The following is a 25,810-nucleotide window of genomic DNA, read 5'->3' on the forward strand; positions in this document are numbered from 1 at the left end:
CTGGTACTGCACCTTCCCCACCCCTGTCCTCTCCCCCTGAGCCCTGCTCTCTTTCCCCACACCGCCCCTACAGCCTGGCATTGACCTCATCACACTGCCTTTCTGAGCACTGCCCGTTCGGCTTGGTACTGCCCGTTACACCTCCACTATCCTCTCCCTCTGGACACTGATCTCCTATGTGCCCCTTCATCCTGGCACTGCCCCCTCCTCCGCGGCACACCTCTGCCTCCCGCATGTCCCTTATCCTGGTACTACCTCCTGGCACTGGCCTCTCCCCTGACACTATCACTGACACAGACACAGCCCATCCACCCAGTATTCACCACACCCTCTCCTCTATCCTTCTCCAGACACTGATAGAGAACCAAGAGTCCCACCGAGTCATTTCCCCATGGCGGCAAGACATCAGTGGTCACACGGGTTCCTGCTTGGGTCCCGTCAGGAAGAAGCGACCTCTGCGCCGCAACCCCCATCCGCCTCTCAGGAGCGGACTCTTCAGCACCTAGACCTTCTTAACTTTGGTCCTCACTCTTTCCCTCCCCACTTCCACCCCTACCCCTTCCCGCACACCTTGCAGTCTAGGTTGCTCCAGGTGGACCTCCCTGGGGGAGCCGCGAAAAAAAGGAGGAAGGGAGGGGATGAGAGAGACCGAGGGTCTTAGGTCCGAGCATCGCCCCCCGCCCTGGACCTATATGCCCCGCCGAGTCCCCCCAGCTTTGCTTCCCGACGGAGCAGCGGCGCTTCTGAATCGCTGGCCTCTCCGGAGAAGCAAGAGAGGGCACCACTCCAATGAGAGAGATTTGCCTAAGAGTCTGATTTCGACGGTTCTGCCGCCCCGGCCCCAGGCCCTACTGAGCCCGGGTCTCTCCAATCTCTCCCGCCCCGGAGAACGGAGCTGCAGACCAGGCCCGGCCCCTCCACGTGCCAGCGGACCCGCCCCCGTTCTGGCACCGGGCGCCACTCTCAGCCCCCGGCCTCTGCGGAGACGGGGCGCGGACTCGCGCGTTACAAGCGCCCCCTACCGCCTCTCCCAAGCCTGGGAGGCGGCCCCATCGCAGACCCCGGCTGGGGTGGGCCGGCCCCTGTAGATGGGCCGGCGGGCGGAGCAGCACAGAGGGCACCGCCCTCGGCCCGCCCGCCCAGGAGAGGACGGGAGCGGGAGGTTGTCTGCACTCGGCCGTCCGGGCTGCGGGGACCGGACGGGTGCCGGCGCGGGCTCTGCGGTCGGGGAGCCTAGTCCAGGCCGGAGCCCGAGCCGCAGCGGGAGGCCCGAGGGCTGTGCGCGGAGATGGCGGCCGCAGCGGCCGCAGCTTCAGAGGAAGGGATGGAGCCGCGGGCGCTGCAGTACGAGCAGACCCTGGTAAGTGAAGCCGAGCCGAGCCCCGAGGAGTGCACTCCAGACTGCTGCTCCTGGTTACCCTTGGAGCACGAGGACCGGGGGCCTGCCCTAACCCTGGCTTCTGAGCTTCTGAGCTGGTGAAACTGAAGCTCAAGAGCCTGACAGGGTGGAGGGCTAAAGGACAGCCTGCACATAAGTTTCTGGCTGAGGCTGGGGGCCTGCAGAGGACAAGGTCAGGTGCTTGTCCAGGTGTCCTTGCCTTTACCTCCCCCACCAGGACGTTTTCTTTGCTCCTCCCCCCTGACCACCTGGGCCCAAGTCTCAATACCCACTACCCCTGCCCAGCACGGCTCACAGCCGTTGAACTTTATCTCTCTATACTCCTATCTCCACCGTTTAAGACATTCTCTCTGTTCCCAGTAAGTGTATTTTACAGTGCCAGACATAAAACAAGAGTGTGTAGAAAGATGGTCAGACCCAACCACCCCTCACACCCTTGTGGGCTGGCAACCCAGCATTGGCGGGAACCTCTCCCTCCATTCTGTGGGGGGAAAGGTGGCCTGCCACCCTCCGAGACAAGACCTTAAGGAGGATGGGTCAGGCAGAAATGGATGTGGGAATTGGGACCTTTGTCCATGCTTACTCTAAACATCTAGCCCCCACCCACCCTTGGGGAGGGGGGTGTCCCTGGACCTCCTTAGAAGCAGGGGTCCTGGGGCTCCGAGCTGACTCATGGCCACCTCTGTAACAGTGTTTGTGAAGCCTTTTGCCCCTTCTTGTGTTGGGAGGGGGCAAACTCTAGGGAAGGGCTCCTTTTTAAACAGCTGGTCCTGGAATTTGCCCAGGAAGCAGGCAGGGAGGGAGCCCCCAGCTGTAATTGAGGCTGGGAGGTGCCCAGTTAAGAGAGGGAGTGACTGGATGAAACAGGATGACAGGAAGAAGTGGCAGGATTGGGGGTGGAGCAAGTATACAGGGGCAAGCCTTCACATAGGGTCGGACAAGCCTGTCTATATGCACAAGCCAAGAATGGGGCATTGGTCAAGAAAGACAAGCACCTGGCCCTGAAATGCTGTCTATCTGTTGCGCCGGCCCCATCCCAGCTCCTTCACCTAGTCTTTATCTCTGGTATGAGTTCTCAGGGTCAAGCTTTCTCCCGGTACTCTCTGCTCCAGTCTCTCCCCCTTCTCCTTCCGATCCCTTTGTCTTTCTTTCACAGGCTCACCTCCCACTCTGACACTGTGTCTGCCTCTTTATACTCTACTTTCTTTCTCTCCCTTCCTCCTCCCTACTTTCTCTTCTCTGCTCCTTCTCCAGGAGCCTCCTTTTCCCCTTTTTCCTTTCTCTGGTTCCCTCTCCTCCCTTCTCTCTCTCTCTCTCTTTCTGTCTCTCTCTCTCTCTCTCTCTCTCTCTGTGTCTCTATCTTTCCCTCCCTCTCTCCACCCCAGCCCCAACAGGAGCCCTTTGTGTCTCAAAGCTCCGCGGGTGGCAGCCGGAATCTACTCCTCCCCACCCCCAACACACGCCCAGCTTGGCAGGTCTAGCCTGGGCTCGCAGACTCTTTGGTCCCATCACCCCAGCATCTACAGTCACAGTCCAGCCATCAGCTTGTGCTGTCCTCCTACCCACCGATGGACTCAGGGCAGCTCCAGAGTAGGCTGAGGCCACAAGCACTCCCCATCTACCCAGAGGGACTTTCCACTCCCAACTGGACTGGCAGGCTGGGAGGGGGGGTGGAGAATAGGAACAAGGGGATTAGGGTGGGTGAGAGGGGTGGATATAGCTGAACAGGTCACCAGCCAGAGGCCCAACAGGAACGTGATAAGGATTGAGGCCCGGCCTGCTTCTAGGCCCACCTCAGCTGCCCCCAGGTCCTTGAGGCCCTTATTGTTACCCACATGCCCTTGACCATCTCTTATTCTCTGACCTTCTCTCCTCCCACTTTCAGACTGCCTTAGGTTTTTCCATCCCTCCTCTGCGAGGGCCTTCCCACTCCTCCTCAGTGCTCCCCCTCCCCCATGCCTGTGAGAAGAGGACTGATTATTCTGCCACCCCCAGAGTTGTGTCACTATACCTTGGCTGTCCCAATTACTCCTGCCAGGACAGCCCCCACAGTCTGCAATGTGCATTGTTCCCACACCCCAAGCCAAAGTGGGACCTGTGGGTTCAAGAGGGGTATAAAATATGGGGGCTGGGTAAAGGGGAGCTGAGACCCCAGGATCCTTCCCTAAATCCCCTTTCAGCCCGCATGCTGCTAACCCTGTCTTCCCCATTGCTCAGATGTATGGCCGGTATACTCAGGACCTTGGGGCCTTTGCCAAAGAGGAGGCTGCTCGGATCCGCCTGGGAGGGCCCGAGCCCTGGAGGGGCCCACTTTCCCCTCCAGCTCCCCCAGAGCTCCTGGAGTATGGACAGAGCCGTTGCACCCGCTGCCGCAGTGAGACTGGGTTGGGGCAGGGCATCTGGCTTGCTGTGCTGGGGGGATAGAGGCCATTCATTAGAGCTGCCCATTGAGGGGTTGGAGGAGGCAGGGAGAGGAGCACTTTTGTGCCAGCCTCCTTATTTTTCCCTTCCCTCCTCCCAGTCTGTTCCGTACGCTGTCATAAGTTCCTAGTGTCCAGGGTTGGTGAAGACTGGATCTTCCTGGTCCTGCTGGGTCTCGTCATGGCACTGGTCAGCTGGGCTATGGACTATGCCATTGCTGCCTGTCTGCAGGGTGAGGACAAGGGCTGGCAGGGGACGGCTGGGAAGCATCGACTGCTTCCTCCATGCCACACTAGTCCTAGTATTCTGGCTACTTGGCCAGCCTAAGTGCTCCAGACATAATCACTGCCACTCCCATAGGCCACAACTTCTTGCCTCCCCTCTCCAGCTAACCCTTACTTACAAAGATCTCTGTCCCACTGAAGGCCCTCCGTGGCCCCCTCCCAGCCTCTGTGCCCCGGCTCTGTGTGATGCTCCCTGGGACAGCCTCTCATATCAGTCTGTCCCAGTGGCCAGGCAGGGACTGGGTATACACCTCGGGGGTCCAGCAGCACATCCTCTGACCACAGCTCAGCAGTGGATGTTCCAGGGCTTGAACACCAACCTCTTGCTCCAGTACTTGGCCTGGGTCACCTACCCTGTCGTCCTCATCACTTTCTCAGCTGGATTCACCCAGATCCTGGCTCCTCAGGCTGTTGGTACAGTAGGAGAGGAGGGGAGGGCAGAGGTGGAACCTCCTGAAACGGTCCCATTAAATTATTCTTCTGGGACTGTGCACTTTCCAGGGTCTGGCATCCCTGAGATGAAGACCATCTTGCGAGGCGTGGTGCTAAAGGAATACCTCACCCTCAAGACCTTTGTAGCGAAGGTCATCGGGCTGACCTGTGCCCTGGGCAGCGGGATGCCCCTTGGCAAGGAGGTAACTGCAAGCTGAAGAATGAAGGGGTCCCTCCAAGTGGAAGAAACAGCCAGGCTGGGGTCAGAGGGGCCCCTTCCCCACTCACCACCTGCTCCCACTCCCCAGGGCCCTTTTGTGCACATCGCAAGCATGTGTGCTGCCCTGCTCAGCAAGTTCCTCTCCCTCTTTGGGGGCATCTATGAGGTAAGAGGGACCCTGGAGGAGGACGGAAGAGAGGGGTGGGCTGCTAAGCCCAGCTGCCTGCCCTGTCCACCACTCTCACCAGAACGAGTCCCGGAACACAGAGATGCTGGCCGCCGCCTGTGCTGTGGGAGTGGGCTGCTGCTTTGCGGCCCCTATCGGAGGTAGGCGGCCCGTCCAGCCCCAGCCCTGCCCTTGGCCTGGCCCCCTCCACCCTTCTCCTCTGGCTCTGCGTCCTGAGACTTCAGGCAGGACTCTCCTGGCCCTGCAGGCGTCTTGTTCAGCATCGAGGTCACCTCCACCTTCTTCGCGGTGCGGAACTACTGGCGGGGCTTCTTTGCTGCCACGTTCAGTGCCTTCATCTTCCGGGTCTTGGCAGTCTGGAACCGCGACGAAGGTGGGGGCGCCTGGGGGTGCGGGGAGCCCCTGAGATGGCTCATGTGGAGCCCTCAAAACTACACTGCCCCCTCTGCTACTCTGCCTCCCCTTCAGAGACTATCACTGCTCTCTTCAAAACCCGGTTCCGGCTTGACTTTCCCTTTGACCTCCAGGAGCTGCCGGCCTTTGCTGTCATTGGGTGAGGAGCTGAGGTCGCTGGGGCCTATTGGAGAGGAGGAGGTAAAAGAAGGAAGACCCCACTCACAATGATGCTTCTCCTCTCCAGTATTGCCAGTGGCTTCGGGGGAGCGCTCTTTGTCTACCTGAACCGGAAGATTGTTCAGGTGATGCGGAAGCAGAAAACCATCAACCGCTTCCTCATGAAGAAGTGAGTTGGGTTTGGAGGCCTCTCTAGGCTACTTGGGGCTGTGTAATGGGGTGGGGGTGGGGCGGTCACAGAGAAGCCGGCATTTAGTGGCCCCGTCAAAAGTAGGTACTCCATTGAGAAAATCAACCAGTGGTATTTTCCAGGTGGGTTGAACATTTTGGTAATACAGAGTACCTGAAAATTGTCAGGTAATTTTGAATTTTTAGTCAGTGGCAGAGGGCATTTTAGATCAAAGACAAAGGCTTCCTTAGCCTTGGGCCTGGCGCAGAGAGCAGTGCTCCTTGGAGAGGATAAGCCTTAGTTTCGTCCAGGGAAGCATGGAGGTGGGTGAGATTGTGTGTTTGATCTCTGGAGCACAGCCTTTTCAGTTGTGACCCAGGGAAGGGGAGCGGGGTGGCCTGAGACATGACTTTTGTTGGGACGAACGTCCTTCAGAGAAACTGAACCTGCTCCCTATGGCGCCTTCAGTCAGCTGCATAAGGGGCCCCAGCCTCCTTCCCCTAACACTGACCTTCAGTCTGTCACCACAGAAAACAGACAGGGGCAGAAACTCCACTCGGACAGTGCACCCTTCAGCTAGGACTTCTGAGGGCATGGGGAGGAGAAGTGGCTCACAGGTGTCCCAAAGAGGGCTGGGATGGACTGTCTGCCATGGCTACCCACTAAGGGAAGCAGGAGCCAACAGAAAGTTCTTTGGGCTCATGATAACCTGGGCTGGCCATCAGCCTTGGGCCATCGTCTCATGAACAGCAAAGGGGACCTTCTCTCAGAACTGTGTTTAAGAGCCCAGGCTTTGCTGTGACCTCACTCCTGAGGTATGTGAGGGCCCTAGCCTTCCAGCAGTCTGTAGTAGGTGCACCACCCCTATTTGATGCTGCGAACCCTACATCTCTAGACGCCTGCTCTTCCCGGCTCTGGTGACCCTGCTCATCTCCACTCTGACCTTCCCCCCTGGCTTGGGACAGTTCATGGCTGGACAGGTAACCCCAGGCAGAACAGGAATGTGTGCTTTCCCTTGGGATGCATCTGTTCTAAAGCCAACATCCCTGCTCACCTATGGGCCCCTTCCCTTCATCCTGTCTGTTCCCCAGCCTGAGGCACGCTTTTCACCTCTAGCTCTCACAGAAAGAGACACTGGTCACCCTATTTGACAACCGGACATGGGTCCGCCAGGGACTGGTAGAAGAGTTAAAGCCACCAGGAACTTCACAGGCCTGGAGCCCACCACGTGCCAATGTCTTCCTCACCCTGGTCATCTTCATTCTCATGAAGGTGCGGCTCCTTACAGATGTATAGCTAACATTTACACAGGCTTATTAGGTGCCAGGCACTGTTCTTTAGCACTTTCCATATATTAAATCCTTTAAGCCTTATAACAATGCTATGGAAAAGTACTGTTAGTCCTGCTGTTTTAAAGGTGGGAAGTCAAGACATAAAGGGGTTGTGCCTTGGCCAGATAGCTCGGTTGGTTAGAGCATCATTCCAATACACAAGGGTTGTGGGTTTGAGCCCTGGTCACATATGGAACAGATAGATGTTTCTGTCTTTCTCTGTTCCCTTCCTCTCTCTCTCTAAAATAAATAAATAAAAAGATATAAAGGGGGTGTAACTGGCCCAACATCACGTTGCTAGTGGCAGAGTGAGAATTGGAACCCAAGCCCTCTGGTTCTGGAGTCCTCCATCCTTTCACTGGGATAGTTGGGAGGTTTATTACCTGATGAGCAATGTATACTCCTTGGGGTGGAGCTGGGGGCTGCCTGGAGCCAGGTGGCACCTCTACCCGCTTGAACTGCCTCCTGCCTGCAGTTTTGGATGTCTGCACTGGCCACCACCATCCCAGTACCCTGTGGGGCCTTCATGCCTGTCTTTGTCATTGGTGAGTCCTCAATGCCTGTTCTTCCAACCTTCACCCTTCCCACCCTCTGCTACGCCCCAGCCATTCCTTCCTGCCTGGGAGTGGGTTTTGGTGCAGCCCCAGCCCTGATGCCTACCCCCACAGGACTGTCCCCTGCTCTGAATGACCCGCTGGCCCCTCCCCTACCCTCTGACCCTCTTTCTTCCTAGTGCCCCCACCCTCCCCCTCCACTACCTGTTTCTCTTCCCACCCCCCTCCCTGAAGGAGCAGCATTTGGGCGTCTGGTGGGTGAGAGCATGGCTGCCTGGTTCCCAGATGGGATCCACACGGACAGCAGCACCTACCGCATTGTGCCTGGGGGCTATGCAGTGGTAGGTGAGTGCTCCAGGTCCCCACCTGTCCTGGAAAACCCCGGTGGGCCATAGGGTCTGGTGCTCTGGTGCCCCCTGCTGGCAGAAACCAGGCTTCCTTCAGATACAGAATCCAGTTCCCAAGACTGAACTGGGCAGCCCTGAGGGCACCCATAGGATTGCCACCGGGTGGGGAGGGTCATCTGGTCTCTGGCACCCTAAGGAGATGAAATGTGACTATCCCCAGGGGCAGCTGCGCTGGCAGGAGCCGTGACACACACAGTGTCCACAGCCGTGATCGTGTTTGAGCTCACAGGACAGATTGCCCACATCCTGCCTGTCATGATCGCCGTCATCCTGGCCAACGCTGTTGCCCAGAGCCTTCAGCCCTCACTCTATGACAGCATCATCCGAATCAAGAAACTGCCTTATCTGCCTGAGCTGGGCTGGGGCCGCCACCAGTACGGAGGGCAGGGCGACAAAGGGGTTGTGGGTGAGGGGCAGAAAGTATCCTAGGACCCCTCACACCCACCTCCAGCAAGGTCCTCAGTCATGAAGCTGGGAGACCAGTCACCCGCTCCCTCCTGGCCAGGGCTCCCCTTGTCCATACCCTGGGCAGCTGGGAGTGCTGCTTGGCTTTGAGCCCTTGTCCCCATGGGCTCTGGGCCTTCCCGATGGCCCTGAGGTGGCAATGCTTCAGCTACCCTCCCTATGCCGACTACAAACCAGGTGTCCCTCTGTGCCCCCAGGCAGTACCGGGTGCGAGTGGAGGACATCATGGTGCGAGATGTCCCCCACGTGGCGCTCAGCTGCACCTACCGGGACCTGCGACTGGCACTGCACAGGACCAAGGGCCGCATGCTGGCCTTAGTAGAGTCCTCTGGTGAGATCAGCAGGGGGTCCAGTGCTAGGACCATCTCCCAGGGTCACCGGTCAGGAAGCGGGAGGGACCAGGAGCCCAGAGCCAGTCTCCTTGATCCCAAAGGGAATAATAGCATTTGCCAGTCAGGGCTTTCCCTCTGGCGTGTGGCCTGTGTCCATGGCCCTGCTCTGGAGGAGAGGGCTGGGGACGGGGAGGGCCTCACCTTCGGCTCTGAGTCCTCCCACTTGCTCCATCTATCAGAGTCAATGATCCTCCTGGGCTCCATTGAACGCTCACAGGTGGTGGCACTGCTGGGGGCGCAGCTGAGCCCGGCCCGCAGGCGGCAGCACATGCAGGAACGCCGGGCTGCCCAGACTCCTCCGCCGCCTGATCAGGAGAGTCCCCCCAGCCCCAAGAGCTCTGTCCGCTTCCAGGTGAGGGGAAGCCCTACCCAGCCACACAGACTTCCTCCAGAATGTTGCTGTGTAGACTGGTGAGGCGAGGGGACTAGGTACCCTGGGCCACAGCCTCACCAGCCCCGTCTGCCTGTGCAGGTGAGCACAGAGGACTCCAGCTTCCCTGAAGCTCGTGGGGAGCCTCACAAGACTCTGAAGCCAGCTCTCAAGAGGGGGCCCAGCAACTCAATGAGCCTCAGGGAGAGTCCCCCAGGTGAGCCCAGCACCCTCTAGCACCTCCCTCCATCCTCGCACAGAGCCGGAGCCTGGCCCCTGAGACCGCGCAAGGGTCCCTGAGCACCTTGTGGCTAGGGCACATCCTAGCTAAAAGGCTGCCTGAATGGACCAGGGGTAGAACCAAGACGCCTCTCCCCCAAAGATGGCGTTGCCCTAGAGCCTTGTGTTTGGAAACACAGGGAATGTGGAGCAGGCTGGCATTGCCCTCAGGAGCCTCTTCTGTGGCAGTCCACCCCCTGAGGCTGCTCCGGAGGTGAGTGGCTGGAGCCTGTCTGTCTGGCTCTTTCTTTGCAGCTCACTAATGCTGAGATAACCTCTCCATGAGCCTGTAGCACCTGTTTCCACTCGCCCTGCCTTCTGCCCTCCTAGATGCCAGCTCTGCCCCTGCAGTGCACCCTTCCTCACAGCTCCACCACTCCTCTCACCTCCCTCCTCCCTATAACGTGAATTCCTCTTCTCTCCTGTTCGGCTCTAACAAAGTTGGAGAAGTCAGAATCATGTGACAAGCGCAAGCTGAAGCGGGTCCGAATCTCCCTGGCAGTAAGTGCCCGTTTTGTTTCGTAGCTCAGGAGCACTAGACTGGGCAGGCTAGGGTCTAAGTGGTAAACCTCCCCTAGTGGGGGGAAACACCCCTCTACCCAGCCCCAGGTGCCAGCCTCCCTCCCTCTCTCCTAGAGCGACTCGGACCTGGAAAGTGAAATGACCCCTGAGGAGGTAAGGTGTGACTGAACTCTGGACTTTGTTTCTTCCGGGATGTGTGCAGTCATCATCTTGGCTTCTGTCCCCATGGGAGGGACCACGGGGTAGGAAAAGGGGCAGGTCAGCTTTCAGGTAGGTGAGAGCCGTTATTGGCACATTCTCCCTAACCCTCCTATTCTCATACCCTCAGATTCTGGAATGGGAGGAGCAGCAGCTAGATGAACCTGTCAACTTCAGTGACTGCAAAATTGACCCCGCCCCCTTCCAGCTGGTGGAGAGGACCTCTCTGCACAAGGTCAGGCCATCAGCCCAGGGCTGGCCCGGGCTCTCGGGAGAACAGGGTGGGGACCTAGGCCTTCCCACGAGTTTGGACTCAAGCCAGTGGGGGAAAAGGGACAGCAGAGAGTGGGCTCTGTATGGAGATGTTTTTCAAACACATTGTTTCAAATGATGGGAGGCCAGGAGTCATATTCCCTTAGCCTCTTCCTGCCTGCGGTGGAATCATAGTTTTTCCTCTTCTCAGCCTTTCTCCCAGGGAACTCGGGACCAAAGCAGCAACAAAGACAGGGCTCAAGCTGGGTGGGAGCCAGAGGCCAGGCTAGGGTCAGCTGGGGGGAGGCTGCCAGCTCCCAGCAAGGCTGATATACCCACGCGGAAAAAAATGGGCTAGAAATAAGCAGGATAAGAAAATCTAATAAACAAGTTAACAAACATTCAAGTAGAGATGGGGACACTACAGAGAAGAGATAAACAAAGATGAGAAACACCCAGTGGGGGGCTTGGAATGTCAGACCCCAGAAAGTTTCACTTAATGTAGGCCAAAGGAAAACTAGTAAGGACACAGGGAGATAGCTCAGCAGAAGGACAAAACCAGCCTGCAGAAATGGGTAGGAAACTTGAGTGCAGACAGATGGTGGTGGGTGAGGCTGACACAGAAGAGGGTGGGAGTTCTGTGGAGAACTGCCTCAGGGGCTCCCCAGGATGGGGCAGTGGCATCACTGGACACCTTCCGGCTTCTAAGTGAAGACAGGAGTGCAGGCACACCCAGAGGGCTGCTAGGGCAGAAGCCAAGGGGAGTTTTAGCTAAACTGTTAGATTTAATGTGCACACGTCTGAGGCCCCCGTATGGGGGCAGGGGCCAGTGGGGGAGCACTCCCAAGGTCTGCAGCTAATGTAGATGCAAGTTGTGCCCAAGAGCCAGCTTAGTGTGGACAAGCAGCGGCCCAGGCTGGAAGGACAGAGGACAAAAGAGAAACAAAATTAACAAAGGAACTTATCAGCCTTTGAGTAAAGAAGTAAAGACCCCAGATCAAAGTTTGTGGGGAACTATAGTGCCCTTGCAAGAAAAAAGGAGATAGGCCTGTAAACAGTACATTTGGCTTTTATTTAAAGCCTCTCTTCCTAAAACCTCGAACGCTTTTCCATCATCTTACTTAGGCCTCAGACATCACATGAAGATGATGATAATATTGACGTGTTTTGAGTGCATGTTATGTGCCAGGCACTGGGCTAAACTGTTCACGTGTTTAATTTAATCCTCACAACCACATTGTAAGATATATAGTGTGATATTCCAGCTTTTATAGATGAGGACGAGATTCAGAGAGGTTAAGCAAGTTGACCAAGGCCACACAGCTAGTAACAAGCAGAATCAGGCCTGATATCCAAGATTGTTTCACCCAAAAGCCTATGCATTTAATCATTTTAATACACAGGGAAACTGAGGCAACGAGAAGATCTCCTGTCCAGATAAGTAAAGCAGAGTCAGGCCTAGAGCCCAGATTTCCTGGCCCCAGTTCCAGTATTCTTTTAGAGGGCCACGCTGTCCCTCTCCCTGTCAATTCACTGTTCCCAAGCCCAAGAAATGCAGGCCCTCCAATGAGCTCCTTGGTGTCTAATTAAATTAAAATAAAAAAGAACAATGTATGTGTTTGTTACAAACTTAAAAATCAGGAAGAGAAGAAACCTTTGAGGAACCGACAAACAAAAGTGCAAAGAACTGGAAGTGATAAGAACATAAAAGATTAGAATTCAAAATGTCCTTGCAGGCCTGAGGAGTCAATAAAGTAGTAGCCCAATTAAGATCAGGAGCAGAACATTCAGAGGGTCAAGGGAACACACTGGAGACTATTTAGGAGCCTGTGCAACTGGAGATGGCCGTATCAGCGCCGTACCTCATTCATCCAGAGGCCTCTGCAGAACAGCAGTGGGTGGAGGTGGGGAACGCTGTACCGTCAACACTGGGCTGAACCCAATCCTCTCTCTGCTGCAAGCTAGCTGTGTAACCTTGTCAAATTTCTTAGCCTCTCTGTGCTTCACTTTGCTGATCTGTAAAATGGGGATCATGGTACCTACATCATAGGGTTGATACATGTGAACCACTTAGAGTACCTGGCACTTAGTAAGTATTCAATATATTTTAAATAACAAACTTTATTTTATTTTTTTATTCTTATTTTTTAAGGTTTTATTTATTCATTATAGAGAGGGGGGAGAGAGGGAAAGAGAGAAGGGGGGAGGAGCAGGAAGCATCAACTCCCATACGTGCCTTGACCAGGCAAGCCCAGGGTTTTGAACCGGCAACCTCAGCGTTTCCAGGTTGATGCTTTATCCACTGCGCCACCACAGGTCAGGCAGTATTCAATATATTTTAGAAATTACTACCACTACTTATACTTAGAGGCAAACAATAGGGGACTTTATTTTTTAATTTTTATTTATAGATTTCAGAGAGAGAGAAAGAGAGAACAGAAAACCATTGATTTGTCGCTCCTCTTATTTTATGCATTCATTGGTTGATTCTTGTATGTGCCCTGACCAGGGATTGAACTTGCAACCTTAGTGTATTGTGATATCACTCCAAGCTACCAGGCCAGGGCCAACAGGGGACTTTAAAAGATGGTAATGAGGGAAGTGTGCAAGCAATTGACGTTTTCAGAAAAGGATGAGTGATTGTATGAGGCTGGAAGCTGGAGTGTCTGGTGAAATCTGACGCTGGAAAGAGAAAGGCTGAGGTGGGCTTGGTAAGGGTCCTCTGGGCCATTCTGGGCAGTCCGGGCTCCTACTCAGGTTTGAGAAAGCTGGTAAGATGACAGAGCGGAGGTGGATGAAAGGGAGGCAGAAAGCAGAACCCATTCAGTTCTGCTGAGGATGATGAGGGAGTCGGAGAATGGCCAGGATATTCAGGAAGTAGATCAATAAAGCTGATGACTGCCCAGGACAGGGGTTTGCAAACCTAAAAGGCCGTATAGCCTGCCCGAAGCCCACTCTGATTAGGATTGTAGCGAATAGAAAATCCAGGGGAATGATTTAATAGGATCTTTGAGAGAGGCTGAGATGGATTATTAAACATAATAAGACGAAGCCAAGGGATTATTAAAACAAGAAATCTTATACTAAAGATATGTTACCCTATGAAATCAGATAAGGAAATTAAAGATAACTTGTAGCATGTAGGATTCAAAGGACTTGCTAAACACGTGACAGCTATGACACAGGTATTAGAGGAGCACAAAAAAGCTTATGCTGACACTGAACTTCTAGCTTTTTATAAGTGCTGTCATGCCTTAGGAGAAAGGAAAGTTCTGGAAGTTCTTTCCAAAAGAATTCAGCAACTGTGCAAGAAAACATTTTTAAAGTGTTAAGACAATCACAGTGACTTCCGAGTACCAGTTACTCAAGAAGCTGGAGTATTAATACCCATTTTGATTCAAGCATTAAGCCAAGAGGCTTACAAGTAAACTGAAAACAGTGTGATAAATGATAGGCCAAAAATTCCAGGAACTGCTGAGTCAGTAGTGTTTTTCAAGACATCTGGCCCAAGAAAAATCCACTTCAGAGCACAAAGGGAACTGACAATTTCTGAACTCTTGGTGATTACATTTGAAAGCTTGGGGGAGGGCCCAAAGCAAGAAAAACAGGGGAGGAGGGGAGACTGTTGTCCCCTGGACTGCAGTCTACGTCTCCAGAGGACCTGGGATGCTTTAGGCCCCAGAAAAGGCAAATTGTGTCAGAGATACAGAGTGCTGCAGGCCAAGATTGGGGGCTTGACGCCAGAGTGAAGGGATGCCTTAGATGGCCAGCCAGCCGAGGGCAGAGAAGCAGCATGTGGCAGCCACTAAAGTGGGTGAGAGGAGCAGGCTTCACAGCCAGTACCTGGAAGCCAGAGTGAAGGGGTACCTAGATGGCCGGCCAGCCGAGGGCAGAGAAGCAGCATGTGGCAGCTGCTGAAGTGGGGTGAGAGGAACAGGCTTCACAGCCAGGACCCCAGCAGGGGTCTGGAACTTTCCTCCTGAGCACATCCATGACCAGTCAGACGTCGGCCCAGAACCACCAGGGCAGTGCGTCCTCCTGGAGTGTGGTGAGTGGCCGGGAGCCGCAAGGCCGCCTCTCCTGAGGACCCTGAGCAAGTCACCTCACCACTGAGCCTCACGCTGCCTGTCCTGTAGGATGGGTGTCATACTTACTTCACAGGGCAGCTCAGAAATTAAATACTAATGTCAGGCTTAGCTGGGTACCTGGTGTCATATCTGAACAGCTATTCTCTCCTCCGTCCTCCTTTCTATCATGGGATGAAGAATCTGTCCGTCTTCCTATCAACATAGATTCCCACTATCAGGCTCTGGCTGGGTGGCTGTTATTTAGAGCATCATCATGATACATCAAGGTTGCAGGTTTGATTCCCCATCTGTGCACATACAAAAATCAACCAATAAATACATAAATAAATGGAACAAATTGATGTTTCTCTTTCCCTTTCTCTCTTAAAAAAAAAGGCAATAAGTTTTAAAAAAGGATTCCCACTTTCAAACTTCTGAGGATCAGTTGTACATTCTTGTTCTTTTCCCTCTGCTGGTCCTTGCCCCTCCCCCACCATCTGTGGCATCCCTAATTTCCCCCCAACCCACACCTTGGCCTGGGCCCCTCTCCCCTTGTGTAGTCAAGTCCAATATTCTTCTCCCCATCCTGCAGACCCACACCATCTTCTCACTGCTGGGAGTGGACCATGCTTATGTCACCAGTATCGGCAGACTCATCGGAATCGTCACCCTGAAGGAGGTAAGATGATAGGGGCCATCAAAGCCACTTCCACTTCCAGAAAAGCATGGAGGCTTATGTCCGGCCCCCTGCGGGAGTGCTGAGGGGATCGCAGCACGGAGCTGTCTGACCCTCTCACCTTTCCAGCTCCGGAAGGCTATTGAGGGCTCGGTCACAGCACAGGGCGTCAAAGTCCGGCCACCCCTCGCCAGCTTTCGTGACAGCGCCACCAGCAGCAGCGACACAGAGACCACCGAGGTGCATGCGCTCTGGGGGCCCCGCTCTCGCCACAGCCTCCCTGGGGAGGGTAGCCCTTCTGACAGTGACGACAAGTGCCAGTGAACTCTTCAGTGTGCGGCCTGGGGTGGAGGTGGCCTTGGCGGTCGGCCCGAAGCCCACAGCCTTCCTGTCCCCTCTGCCCTGGGAAAGCTGGAGGCAGCTGCCAGACCCGGGGTACAGCTTCTCCCCATTCCTCCTACCTGGAATCTGACCCAGCACCCACCTACAGCATGTGTTCCAAAGGCAGGAAGATCAGCACTGCCCAGCAGGATGGGGTGGGGTCACTTGACCCCTGCTGCCCCTTTGAAGGGGAAAGGGATAGAACTAAGATGGTTTATACTGGAACCGCCAATGACCAGATGTATATAGAGATTTACAAAGATTTTTATATTAATTTAATAAAACAAATTCTTAAATAGAACAAAATAAACACCTAATGAGCCACTTATATATAGAATGCCTGTGCCCATCAGCTCATGTTCTCACCTTGGGCCCTCTTACCTGCCAAAGCCTACAAGGCCTGAAATCTCTAGCCCCCTGTATACCCACATGGCCATAAAACTCCAGAGCCTGTCCATGGGATGAGTGCAGGATCTGCAGAGGCCTCCGCTGTTCGGCCATCAGCACCCCGGCTGCCCCCAGTGCTGGCGCTTTGGCCTTTCCTCTGCCAAGAAAGGCACTACCCTCTTTCCTCCCCAAGGAGAGACACTCCCTCATGCCTGTCACCCACGGGCACAGTTCCTGTCCTGCTCAGGCATCAGCAGACAATTGCCTGGCCACCCGTTTGCCCCCTGGTGGCCCTCTCTGGTAGAACATAGAAGTCACAGCTCGAGCAACCAGAGCCATCCTCTCTCCCAACCTCACCCTAAAGAAAACTTGATGAACGGGCAGCCTGCTGGGCTGGGGCCCCTGCCCACACTTACTGCGAGGGACTGGGAAAGGGCCCAGAGCCCTCAGGGCGGCCAGGAAAAGGATGGAAGGTCTATGCTTCCATCACTCCAATGCCTCCCAGAGAAGATCCAGCTGAAAGAACAGACCAAAACCCCTTTCTTTAGAAAAGACAGTGATCTAGAGACAATGGAAAGGCGAAGCACAGCAGGAGCCCAGCTGGGGAGGGCCCTGGGGGACTGACGCTCAGGGCTCAATCTGTAGGCTCCAAGGGGAGAGGGGTTTATTCTGTCAAGCACTGCACGTGGACATGGAGGTGAGGAGAAGCGGAGGCGGGCGTGAGGGGGAGGCCGGGCTCCCTCCCATTCTATCCCACAGCCCAGTCATAATGGCCCCTCAGGGGTTCACATCATCAGAGGAAGAGACATGTGGCATTTTTTGATTTAAGAACATGAACATCACTCTGCCACAGCTGTAGCCATGCCCCAGGGGCCCCGGGCAACCCCCGGCAAACCCCAGGAGTGGGGGCTGGACATGCGCCCCCAGCCTGGTTCCTGCCTCCTCTCTAGACACATTCATGCAAAACACACAATGTGGAGTGATCGCTCCCAGGAGCCCTCCAGCTTTGGAGCTCTGCTGGAAGCCTCAAGCCCACACTTGGGCACAGAGGCTCTGCCCCCAGCAGCAGCCAGGGGACACATGCCACCACCAGGCATTTGTGTCACTGTCCCTCCTGCTCCACCTCATCCTCCTCTAAGGACACCACCCCAGAAGAAACCACGTCAGAGGCTTGCTGCTGCCGTTCCCAGCTGCCCACCGATGGTGGGCACAGCAGGTGGCAGTCCTCGCAGGGGGCTGGCTCCTCCTCGGTGGGGGAAAGGCAGGGCTCTGTGAGGGGCGAGTTGTAGAGCAAGTCCTGGGCCTCCGATGGGCCCAGGCTGCGGAAGGCACTTTCCCGGCTGGGGGGCAGTTTGGCAAGGAGCAGCTCTTCGCCTAGCAGCTGGGAGGCCAGGTGAGCTGGGGAGCCCAGCAACCCATCCTCCAGGCTGCACAGACTAGAGCACAGGGTCTCTGGGGACACGGTCTGTGAGCAGTCGCTCTCAGGCTCCACAGAGCCCTGGCGCATGGGCCGGGAAAATCGGTGGCCAGTGAAGAGGTCCTGGAGGTGTGGTCCCAGGGGCAGCTGCCCAGCCATGTCTGTTGGAGGAGAGAAAAGAAGACACCCTGCTAGCCCCATCCCAGTGGCCAAACTGGAAGCCACATTCTCCCCATTCCGCCTTGGCACAGCTCTAGGGATGGTGCATAGGAGCTAGGGAACTTGAGGAAAATCGCTTAGCCTCTCAGCCTCAATTAGGGATTCTGATATACCTACCTTATGGGGTTGCTGAGAGCTGTGAGTCTGGCACACAGTAAAAAAACAATAAATGTAGGGATACCAATCGAGGGCATACAGGTTGTTCACTGCACAAGGGAAGCCTGTCCAAGGCAGTCAGTGAGGGCTGAGAGTCATCCCATATTCTGCTCACCAAGCAGCATGCCCTGGCATGGGGTTGCGCCCCCCAGAGAAAGGAGTCCCTTCTTCAAATTTGTACAAAGATTCCACATGGGCTAGTAGCGGCCTTGGGTAAATGTTAGTTATTAATCAATATACCAAGGTCAAAGCAGGCCTGGAACTCAGACAAAACACTGGTTCAGGTCTGTCTTGGTCTCCAAACCAGTCCCCTCTGCACCACAGCAGCAGTCGCCAATGCGCTCTCATGTAGTGCCACCCTGGAGAACATGTTAATTAGCTAAGGGTTTGGAAGCGTGTGGAAGCGAGGTTCAAAGGCAAAGGAATGGGGGTAGGGGAATGGTGGCCTGGGAGGCTTGAGCCTAGAAGCTATGGAGAAAGCCAGCCACGTGGTCCCGAGAATGAAAGATGCAAGAAGGGCCTTGCAAAGCCACACAGCTGCACAGCTCCACAGGGTCCCCTCTGCAAGCACTGGCCAAGAGAAAGGCCCCGACTAGCTTGGAATGTGAGGATGCTGACCTGGAGCCAGCAGGCCTGTGGCATTCCAGGCCCAGCAGGCTTCCTGTTTGCCTAGGGCCACAGCCCTGTGACATGCTGTGCTGCTGTCCTCTGGTCCATTGGTGCTGCCAGCCAGCCAGCCAAGCAGGCTGCCTTAGGAGGACTTCCAGAGGCGAGGCACGCAGACCCCCCAGAGCCGTGACTGCACAGAAGGGGCTGGTAAAGTCTCTGGGAGGGTTTTTTTTTCTTTTATTTTTTTAGGACTACAAGGCCCAACTGCACAGACAGGCAGAGAAGGCTCAGCACCTGTGGGAAAGGAACTATTCCATTCCCACCTGCTGACTGCTCACTCATGAGGGTGGACAGCCCTTCTGCCCACAGAAAGTCAATGACTGCCACCTGACTGGTGGTGGCACGGTGGATAGGGCACCGACCTGTCCCAGGTTCAAAACCCTGAGGTCACCAGCTTGATCGTGAGCTCATTCAGCTTGAGCACAGGGTTGCCGGCTTGAGCATAGGATCATGGACATGACCCCATGGTCGCTGGCTTGAGTCCAAAGGTCACTGGCTTGAAGCACAAGGTCACTGGCTTGAAGCACAAGGTCATTGGCTTGAGCAAGGGGTTGCTGGTTCAGCTGAAGCCCCCTGGTCAAGATACATGAGAAGCAATCAATGAACAACTAAGGTGCAACAACTACAGGTTGATGCTTCTCATCTCTCTCCCTTCCTGTCTCTTTCCTTCTGTCACTTTAAAAAAAAAAAAAAGGAAAGTCAATGACTGCCTGGACAGGATCTGCCCCTCTCCGCTCTCCTTGCAAAGGCTGAGCTCTGAACCAGGGGCCTATCGGGCAGTTCCACCCCAGCTGGCAGCACTAGCATGGCATGTCCACTCACCTAAGTCAGTTCCCCCAGCAAAGTCCTCATCATAGGACTCATCAGTCGAGTCCTCACCATCCACTGAAGACCATGCCCGGAGCTTGGCTTCTGCAATGGCAAACTGCTCAGCCACTCCTGTTGGGGAGAACAGGGAATTCATTAGCAGAGGTGAACTAAGATTAGGGCTCAGTTTGGAGACAGGAGAGGGAAGACACAGGGGGCATGGGAAAATTCCAACCCCAAACCAAGCCCAAGGAGATGAGAAAGAGCATCCCTATGACAAACACGTAGCTGATCCTTTCAATCACCTGCTGCAAAACGAGCCTCTTGTTCACCCTCACTGAGATCTGAATAGGAGGAAAAGGCTGATTCCAAGGCAGCAGGCGAGTCGCTTGGCTTGCTCCAGCCTTTCCACTCAATGAGGTGAGCCACTCTGCCCTGAGCCATGGCAGTGGGCTTGGTCACGTGGTCCTTCACCACCTGGGAAATACCTGGAAGTGGGGCAGAATCAGAAAACCTGGTAAGAGCAGAGCCAGGGACCATCTGGGAGGGAAGTGGACGGGGGGTGGTAGTGAGGGTCCATATGTGTCTTTGGGAGGAAGGGGCTGGGATTCACCTAAGGAAGAGAGGAAAGGGAGAAGACATCAGGAACTCATAGGGTACAATACCCAACAGCATGTGCAAAAAGGTAGAAGAAAGGACCAAATTGCCGGAGGTAAGAAAGGGGGACGCATACCATGCAGGGAGGATCTGGCCAGCGCAGCAATCTCCTGAATGGTTAGGGCTCTCCGGGACTTGGGCAGCATCGCGACTGTGTCTCCAACATTCACCTGGGGTGACAGCATCGGGGATGAGTGTTCCTCTGACAGCAATGTCCTCCCAGATGCTCATAGCCCACCCTAAGTATCAAGGGGATAGGGGAACTGGGAAGAGATGCCAGGGCAGCACATGTGTCCCAATGGCTGCTGGGATATGTAAATGGGTAAGAAGCTAGGACCAGCAAACTATGTCCTCCCAGGGAGCAATGGAAACGGGCAGGCCCAAAGTAGCAGAACTGCAGCTAACCCTCCACCTTCCCAGCTCCCAGAGGGGAAGAAGGCTGGTCAGGAAAAACCATGGAGTAGGGGCTTTTGAGAAAAGAGAAAGGGAGAAGGATATAACATCCAGGTCCCCTTCCTTTTGCCCCTCTTCTCTCAGTCTTCAGGCCCACGTTCTAGCTGCTTCTAGAGCCTACCAGGACCACAAGTTCAGCATGACCAAAAACGAACCCAACACCTTCTCCCCATAGCTGGCCCTGCTTCCATGCTTCCTTACTTCGCATTGCACCGCCATTCTCCCCTTTAGTCTGGCTCCAACCTCAACATTAACCATTAAATTTCCCATAGGCTTTCCTTACCCACCTATGTTGAGACCTAATTAGTTCCTTCTCCAGACTGCCTCTAACATTACCCTCACCCTCTGCCACAATGCTTCCTCAAACTCTCAATGCCCCTTGCCCAGATGAGCACAGTGGTGGTCCCCCAAGCTGCTCCGACTCCATGCTGTTCTCCCAGCCTAGTATGTTGCGTAAGCGTTCCCTTCTCTCCCTCCTGTGTCTGGCTGGCTCTCTCTCATCTTCTGGGTCTTGGCTGAAATATCGCTCCCTTGGAGAATCCTTCCTGGCTACCCTACCAGCTGTCCACCTTCCCTCTGTAGTCTGGAACAAGTCACCATCCTCTATTAATGTGTCCCATGTGTGTAATTATGTTCTTTTTTTTTTTTTTTTTTTTTTTACAGAGACAGAGAGTCAGAGAGAGGGACAGATAGGGACAGACAGACAGGAACAGAGAGAGATGAGAAGCATCAATCATCAGTTTTTCATTGCGACACCTCAGTTGTTCATTGATTGCTTTCTCATATGTGCCTTGACCACGGGCCTTCAGCAGACCGAGTAACCCCTTGCTTGAGCCAGCGACCTTAGGTCCAAGCTGGTGAGCTTTTGCTCAAACCAGATGAGCCCGCACTCAAGCTGGCGACCTCAGGGTCTCGAACCTGGGCCCTTCCGCATCCCAGTCCGACGCTCTATCCACTGCGCCACCGCCTGGTCAGGCTATAATTATGTTCTATTTTGTGTGTTCCTTTATTTCTTGTTGGTCTCCTTAACTGGTCTTAAGCTCTTTAGGAAATCCAGTCTCTTTTGGCCACTGCTGCACCGTGTTAGCACAGTGCCTGATACAGAGTAACCTAAGTACATAGGCTGAATGAACAAGGCAAGGTATAAATGTAAACAATTTTCCTGCAGTGCAACTGGTCACAACATGTCCTTATTTCAAATCTTTCCTGGGCTCCTCCACTGTCCAATGAAGTACAAGCTCAGAGCCAGGCACTGAAGGACTCCGTGAGACACTGCCTCCTTCCAGTCCTGCTTGGAATCCACCCCCCACCCCCATACCCTCTGCCCAGTAAATCCCCACCTGTCCACTTTCCCTGTAAGTAAACAGCCCTCCTGCCGTCCTCCAGGCAAAGAAACCCAGCCATTCCCTGGGCTAAGAATGTCATCTTTGCCTGACAAAATTCTCCCTACCATTGAAGGCCTGACTCAAGTGTCAACTCCTATTGTGTTTTCAGTCCAGTGTTTCCTCTTCTTCAACCCCACCCCAACCCCAGCATTACCCTTGTATCTCTCCCGAGGGATCTCAGGATGGCAGGGCCTTAATCTGATTCACCTGGATTCCCACCTCACCCTGTGCCTGGCTCTGTGCTCCTTGGCAAGCCCAGGCAAATGTTTCCCTCAACCAGTGACTGAAGTCAGAGGTACAGGACCCATCCCAGGCATTGCCTAGCTCTACTCCATCAGTTCCCACCCTTCTTAAGAGGGTCACCACCTGCCCCTTGACTTCAGGTCCATTCCCTCTGTCCTTCCCCTTCAGTACCTGGCTGACAGGGCCCCCAGGGTGGCGCCGGTAGCCTCTGGCCAGGCCCGGAGGGAGGAGCACCTGCTGGGTGTTTCCTGGCTCGCACTCCCTCCCTCCCCTCACTCCCCCCAGCCAAGGCCATCGTGCCAGCACTCCGCGCAGCTGCGGCCCGGGCCCAGAGAAAAGGTGTATGTCTCCTTGGCAACCCATCACCATGCAACAGGGTCTCCCGGGATATGGCCCGGGATGCGCTGACGTCAGCGCCAAAGACGCGAGCAGCCCGCCAGCACTGGCACGGCGCCGAGAAGAGCAGACCGGCGGGGGCGGCCTTACTGCCGGCCGGATAGCGCCTACGCTCGCAGGCAAAGGGAGCCAGAAACAGGCTGGCAAGGCGGGGGTAGGGGGATACAGATCTCCTTCATAAGGATGCGGTCCTCCTTCCCCTACCAACACCAGGGGCCCAGCACCTCTGGCAAGTCCTGGCTGTCCACGGAGGAAGGGCGAGAGGACCGGCTCCAGCCTCGGAGGGTCCGAGCAGATCCCAAGGAAGTTAGAGAAAGGCCCCGAGGAAGTTCGATCCACTCCACAGCCCACGCGGGGTCCGAGGCCACTGAGGAGTGGGGAAAAGGCTGTTCAGCTGGGCTCCCACTTCTGCCAAGATCCCCCTCCTTTTCATCCGATGTTGCCATATCATTCCTCCTCACCCCTCCCCCACCTCCCAGAATATCAGCAACCACCTGGTGCTCTCCGCAACTCTGAAAGCCCCTATCCCACTGCCCCTAACCTTTAAGCCCCTGGGGCCATTTTGTGGCAGCCACTAGCCTCCTTCCTCCACTGGATATATTTTGCCATCAAAACCCTCAGGACGAAACCTGGACTTTGATGAATTCTGAATTTTTGGTTTCTCAGCCTACCCATTCCTTTCCGAAAGCACAGTTCATTTTTACACTGCCATCACCATCCTCCTCCCACCACCATCTTGGACCCTGTGCAGGTTTGCTGCCTTCCTTCTCACCAGACTCAGCTGGTACGCAGCTCTTTTCTCTGATAAACCCATGATTTTTTTCTGACTTGAGCCCCAGTTCCCTAAGGTTGTTGATCCTGATGGCCTCTCTGGCCTCAGCCTGGTTCCCAAGATCTAAGCCAAAGTAATTTCCCTTTTGCCACCTGAGCACCCTGTTCCTCAGCTTCCCATCACCTCCCAGATTACATCTATGGCTCTTGGTCTCACCTCTGCGACTTGTCTGACAAGTCCATCGTCCTCCAGGACCTTCACGCTGCCACAGAAACATTTTGCCCAGCACAGAAATCATAGGCATTCTGGCTGATGATGCAGAGAACCAAAAGCCCAGAACTGCTCCAGGCTCAGCTCCCAGTTCTATTCCTATTTTGGTTCCGGATGCTGAGCCAGTCCCCTCCCCACTTGGAACCTGTTCCTAGTCACATAAGGAGAAGCCTCCTGCCTCATGACTTTGAGGAGGTGGGAGTTCCAGGGGCCCGGTCCAACTCTATGGAGCTTAGTGAGCTAAGGCCCATCCCCTAAACCAGGGGCCCCCAAACTTTTTACACAAGGGGCCAGTTCACTGTCCCTCAGACTGTTGGAGGGCCGGACTATAAAAAAAATATGAACAAATCCCTGTGCACATTGCACATATCTTATTTTAAAGTAAAAAAACAAAACGGGAACAAATACAATATTTAAAATAAAGAACGAGTAAATTTAAATCAACAAACTGACCAGTATTTCAATGGGAACTATGCTCCTCTCACTGACCACCAATGAAAGAGGTGCCCCTTCTGGAAGTGCGGTGAGGGCCGTAGTTTGGGAACCCCTGCCCTAGACAGTGCCAACAGGCAATGTATATCACAACTGACCTTTAGCTGGAGCAGCCGTCTCTGTCCCTGAGCCTCAGCCAGCTGGTGGTCCCCAGAAATGCTACCAACCAGAAGGAAGACACATTACAGGCCATCCATGGCCCCAGCTGGTACCTAATCAGGGCTCTTGATGCCAATCCTGAGGTCAGCTAAAATCTCCCCTGACTGTAAAACAGAATAACTTCCTGAACTCCATGCCTCAGCAGGTCCAGAGGGTTCAGAGCAGCCTGCTGCTTCTCAGCTTCAAAAGCCATGAGGTTAATTTAGAACTACAAGTCCCAGAATTCCACACAGGAACCCAAGGAAAGAAATCTGTCTTAGTTCCAAAGAACCTCAAGTACCAACCACACTATGGCATGTGTGACTGACCACCTGCCCTGAAAGCCCAGGACCCATTAGAAACCTATCCCTCAACATCAAAAGTTCCTACCTGGCCTTAGGCTTGGAGAAATCCATGACACTGGAGTAAAGTAGGCTGGCCAACCTCAGATGCATAGGTCTAAGACCAGGCCCCAGCATGCACCATCAATGGTAACCAAAGCCCAAGCAAGGGTCAGCAGTTGTGAGAAGGAAGCCCCGATGGCCTCCCTCTGGGCTCCCGTTTCACTCCACAGGATAGGGTGACTTTTCATTGATGAGAGTGGGGAAAGGAAACTAAAAGAGTTGTAAGAAGTGAGAGGTGATCAGGTATTCACAGGTGCCCCAAGTGGGGCCTTAGTTCCCTTCATCAACCATTTGACTGAAATACAGAGTAAGGGTTAAAAACTCCCTAGCAGGGTACTTGGCCAGCGAGTGCAGGCTTAAGGAGGTTGGGACACAGCTGGGAGGGGCAGGTTTCCAGCATAGGGCCACTCCCAGGACAGCCAGAGGAGAGGTTTAAGGCAGAAGGGGATTGAGTGTGTGGGGGTGAATAAGGCCAGTTGCCATGGGCTGGAAAGGGTTGACTAGTCCCTCCCCGGGCCATGCGCCTCCTGCCATCCTCAGTGGTGGTGAGAATCCAGGCAGAAAGACACGAGTCTACCCTGCAGAGCCCAGAAGCAGGCAGGCCAAGGGACCGAACCAAAGTCTGTTTAGCCCCCTCCCCGCTCAGGTCCGCTCCCTCCTCTTGCCTGGCCCGCCTCCCCGGTGCAGGCTCCTCCCTCTCGACACTGGCCCCTTCCTCAAGGCCCCCACCCACCCGAGGCCCGCGCACCCGCAGCCCGACCCCCTATGCCGGCCTCTGCCTCTTACCCTGACCCGCCGGGCTCCGACAGCCGATGCAGCCCATGGTCGGGCACCCAGGCACGCTAGCCCGCGCTCGGGACCCGGGCCATCGGCTTGCAGAGGGTCGGGCCGCGGCCACCACCGGGTAAGCAAGAACCCGTGAGGGGGGGGTGGGAGCCGCGCGTCCGCCGCCGCTCCCGGGAGAGGGAACCGGGCCGATGACGTTAGCGCGGGGGCGTGGCCACTCGCGTCACTATTCAACGCGGGCGGGGCAGAGCCGGCGTCAAGGCCACGCAGGGGCGGCCTGGGGCCGAGTACGGATAAAGCTTGTCCTGTGCTTCCAGTGACAACTGCGGAAACCCCTCAAGCCTGCGGAGCTGGGGATAAGGGGAGGCGATGATGACACGCGGGCACTCACTGGGCCCAGGCTGCCAGTAGCACTGTACGGGGATGCAAGACCTCATCGCATTCATCCCCCGTCTTACAGAGACCTTGTAACCGCGGAGGACTTCCCTGCCATAACCAACCTGGAACCCAGGACCTTCTCCAGACAAAGGGGTCTGGCGCACATTCTGGTATAAGAGCAAAAGCAGCCAAGTGTATTAAG

The 25,810-nt window shown here is 55.0% G+C and overlaps 2 protein-coding genes across 5 annotated transcripts; one reads left to right on the plus strand and one right to left on the minus strand.

Moving 5' to 3' along the window:
* The first annotated feature begins 1,085 nt into the window (after positions 1-1,085).
* Positions 1,086-15,687, plus strand: CLCN2 (chloride voltage-gated channel 2). The gene is made up of 24 exons (XM_066347091.1): positions 1,086-1,360; positions 3,617-3,773; positions 3,921-4,052; positions 4,390-4,518; positions 4,606-4,739; positions 4,845-4,922; positions 5,005-5,083; positions 5,191-5,316; positions 5,412-5,496; positions 5,584-5,685; positions 6,581-6,665; positions 6,802-6,957; positions 7,492-7,561; positions 7,805-7,915; positions 8,138-8,351; positions 8,640-8,773; positions 9,014-9,186; positions 9,307-9,421; positions 9,624-9,697; positions 9,925-9,984; positions 10,120-10,158; positions 10,334-10,438; positions 15,115-15,201; positions 15,328-15,687. The coding sequence occupies exons 1-24, from the start codon at positions 1,289-1,291 to the stop codon at positions 15,520-15,522; spliced, it is 2,712 nt and encodes a 903-aa protein (XP_066203188.1). The 5' UTR covers positions 1,086-1,288; the 3' UTR covers positions 15,523-15,687.
* A 140-nt stretch (positions 15,688-15,827) lies between these two features.
* On the minus strand, positions 15,828-25,440 carry FAM131A (family with sequence similarity 131 member A). 4 transcript variants are annotated; one of them, XM_066347094.1, is made up of 8 exons: positions 25,231-25,348; positions 24,431-24,654; positions 24,001-24,061; positions 22,593-22,735; positions 19,968-20,061; positions 19,540-19,722; positions 19,250-19,366; positions 15,828-17,544 (listed from the first exon to the last, which is right to left on the minus strand). In XM_066347094.1, the coding sequence occupies exons 5-8, from the start codon at positions 20,035-20,037 to the stop codon at positions 17,069-17,071; spliced, it is 846 nt and encodes a 281-aa protein (XP_066203191.1). In that variant the 5' UTR covers positions 20,038-20,061; positions 22,593-22,735; positions 24,001-24,061; positions 24,431-24,654; positions 25,231-25,348; the 3' UTR covers positions 15,828-17,068. The 4 variants fall into 4 exon arrangements, with proteins under 4 accessions (XP_066203191.1, XP_066203190.1, XP_066203189.1 ...); XM_066347093.1 differs by lacking the exon at positions 24,431-24,654 and having other exon boundaries at positions 25,231-25,367; XM_066347092.1 differs by lacking the exons at positions 24,001-24,061; positions 24,431-24,654; positions 25,231-25,348 and adding an exon at positions 23,357-23,487.
* Positions 25,441-25,810: the final 370 nt, after the last annotated feature.

This window comes from Saccopteryx leptura, chromosome 8, assembly GCF_036850995.1.
Source record: "Saccopteryx leptura isolate mSacLep1 chromosome 8, mSacLep1_pri_phased_curated, whole genome shotgun sequence".
NCBI lineage: Eukaryota > Metazoa > Chordata > Mammalia > Chiroptera > Emballonuridae > Saccopteryx > Saccopteryx leptura.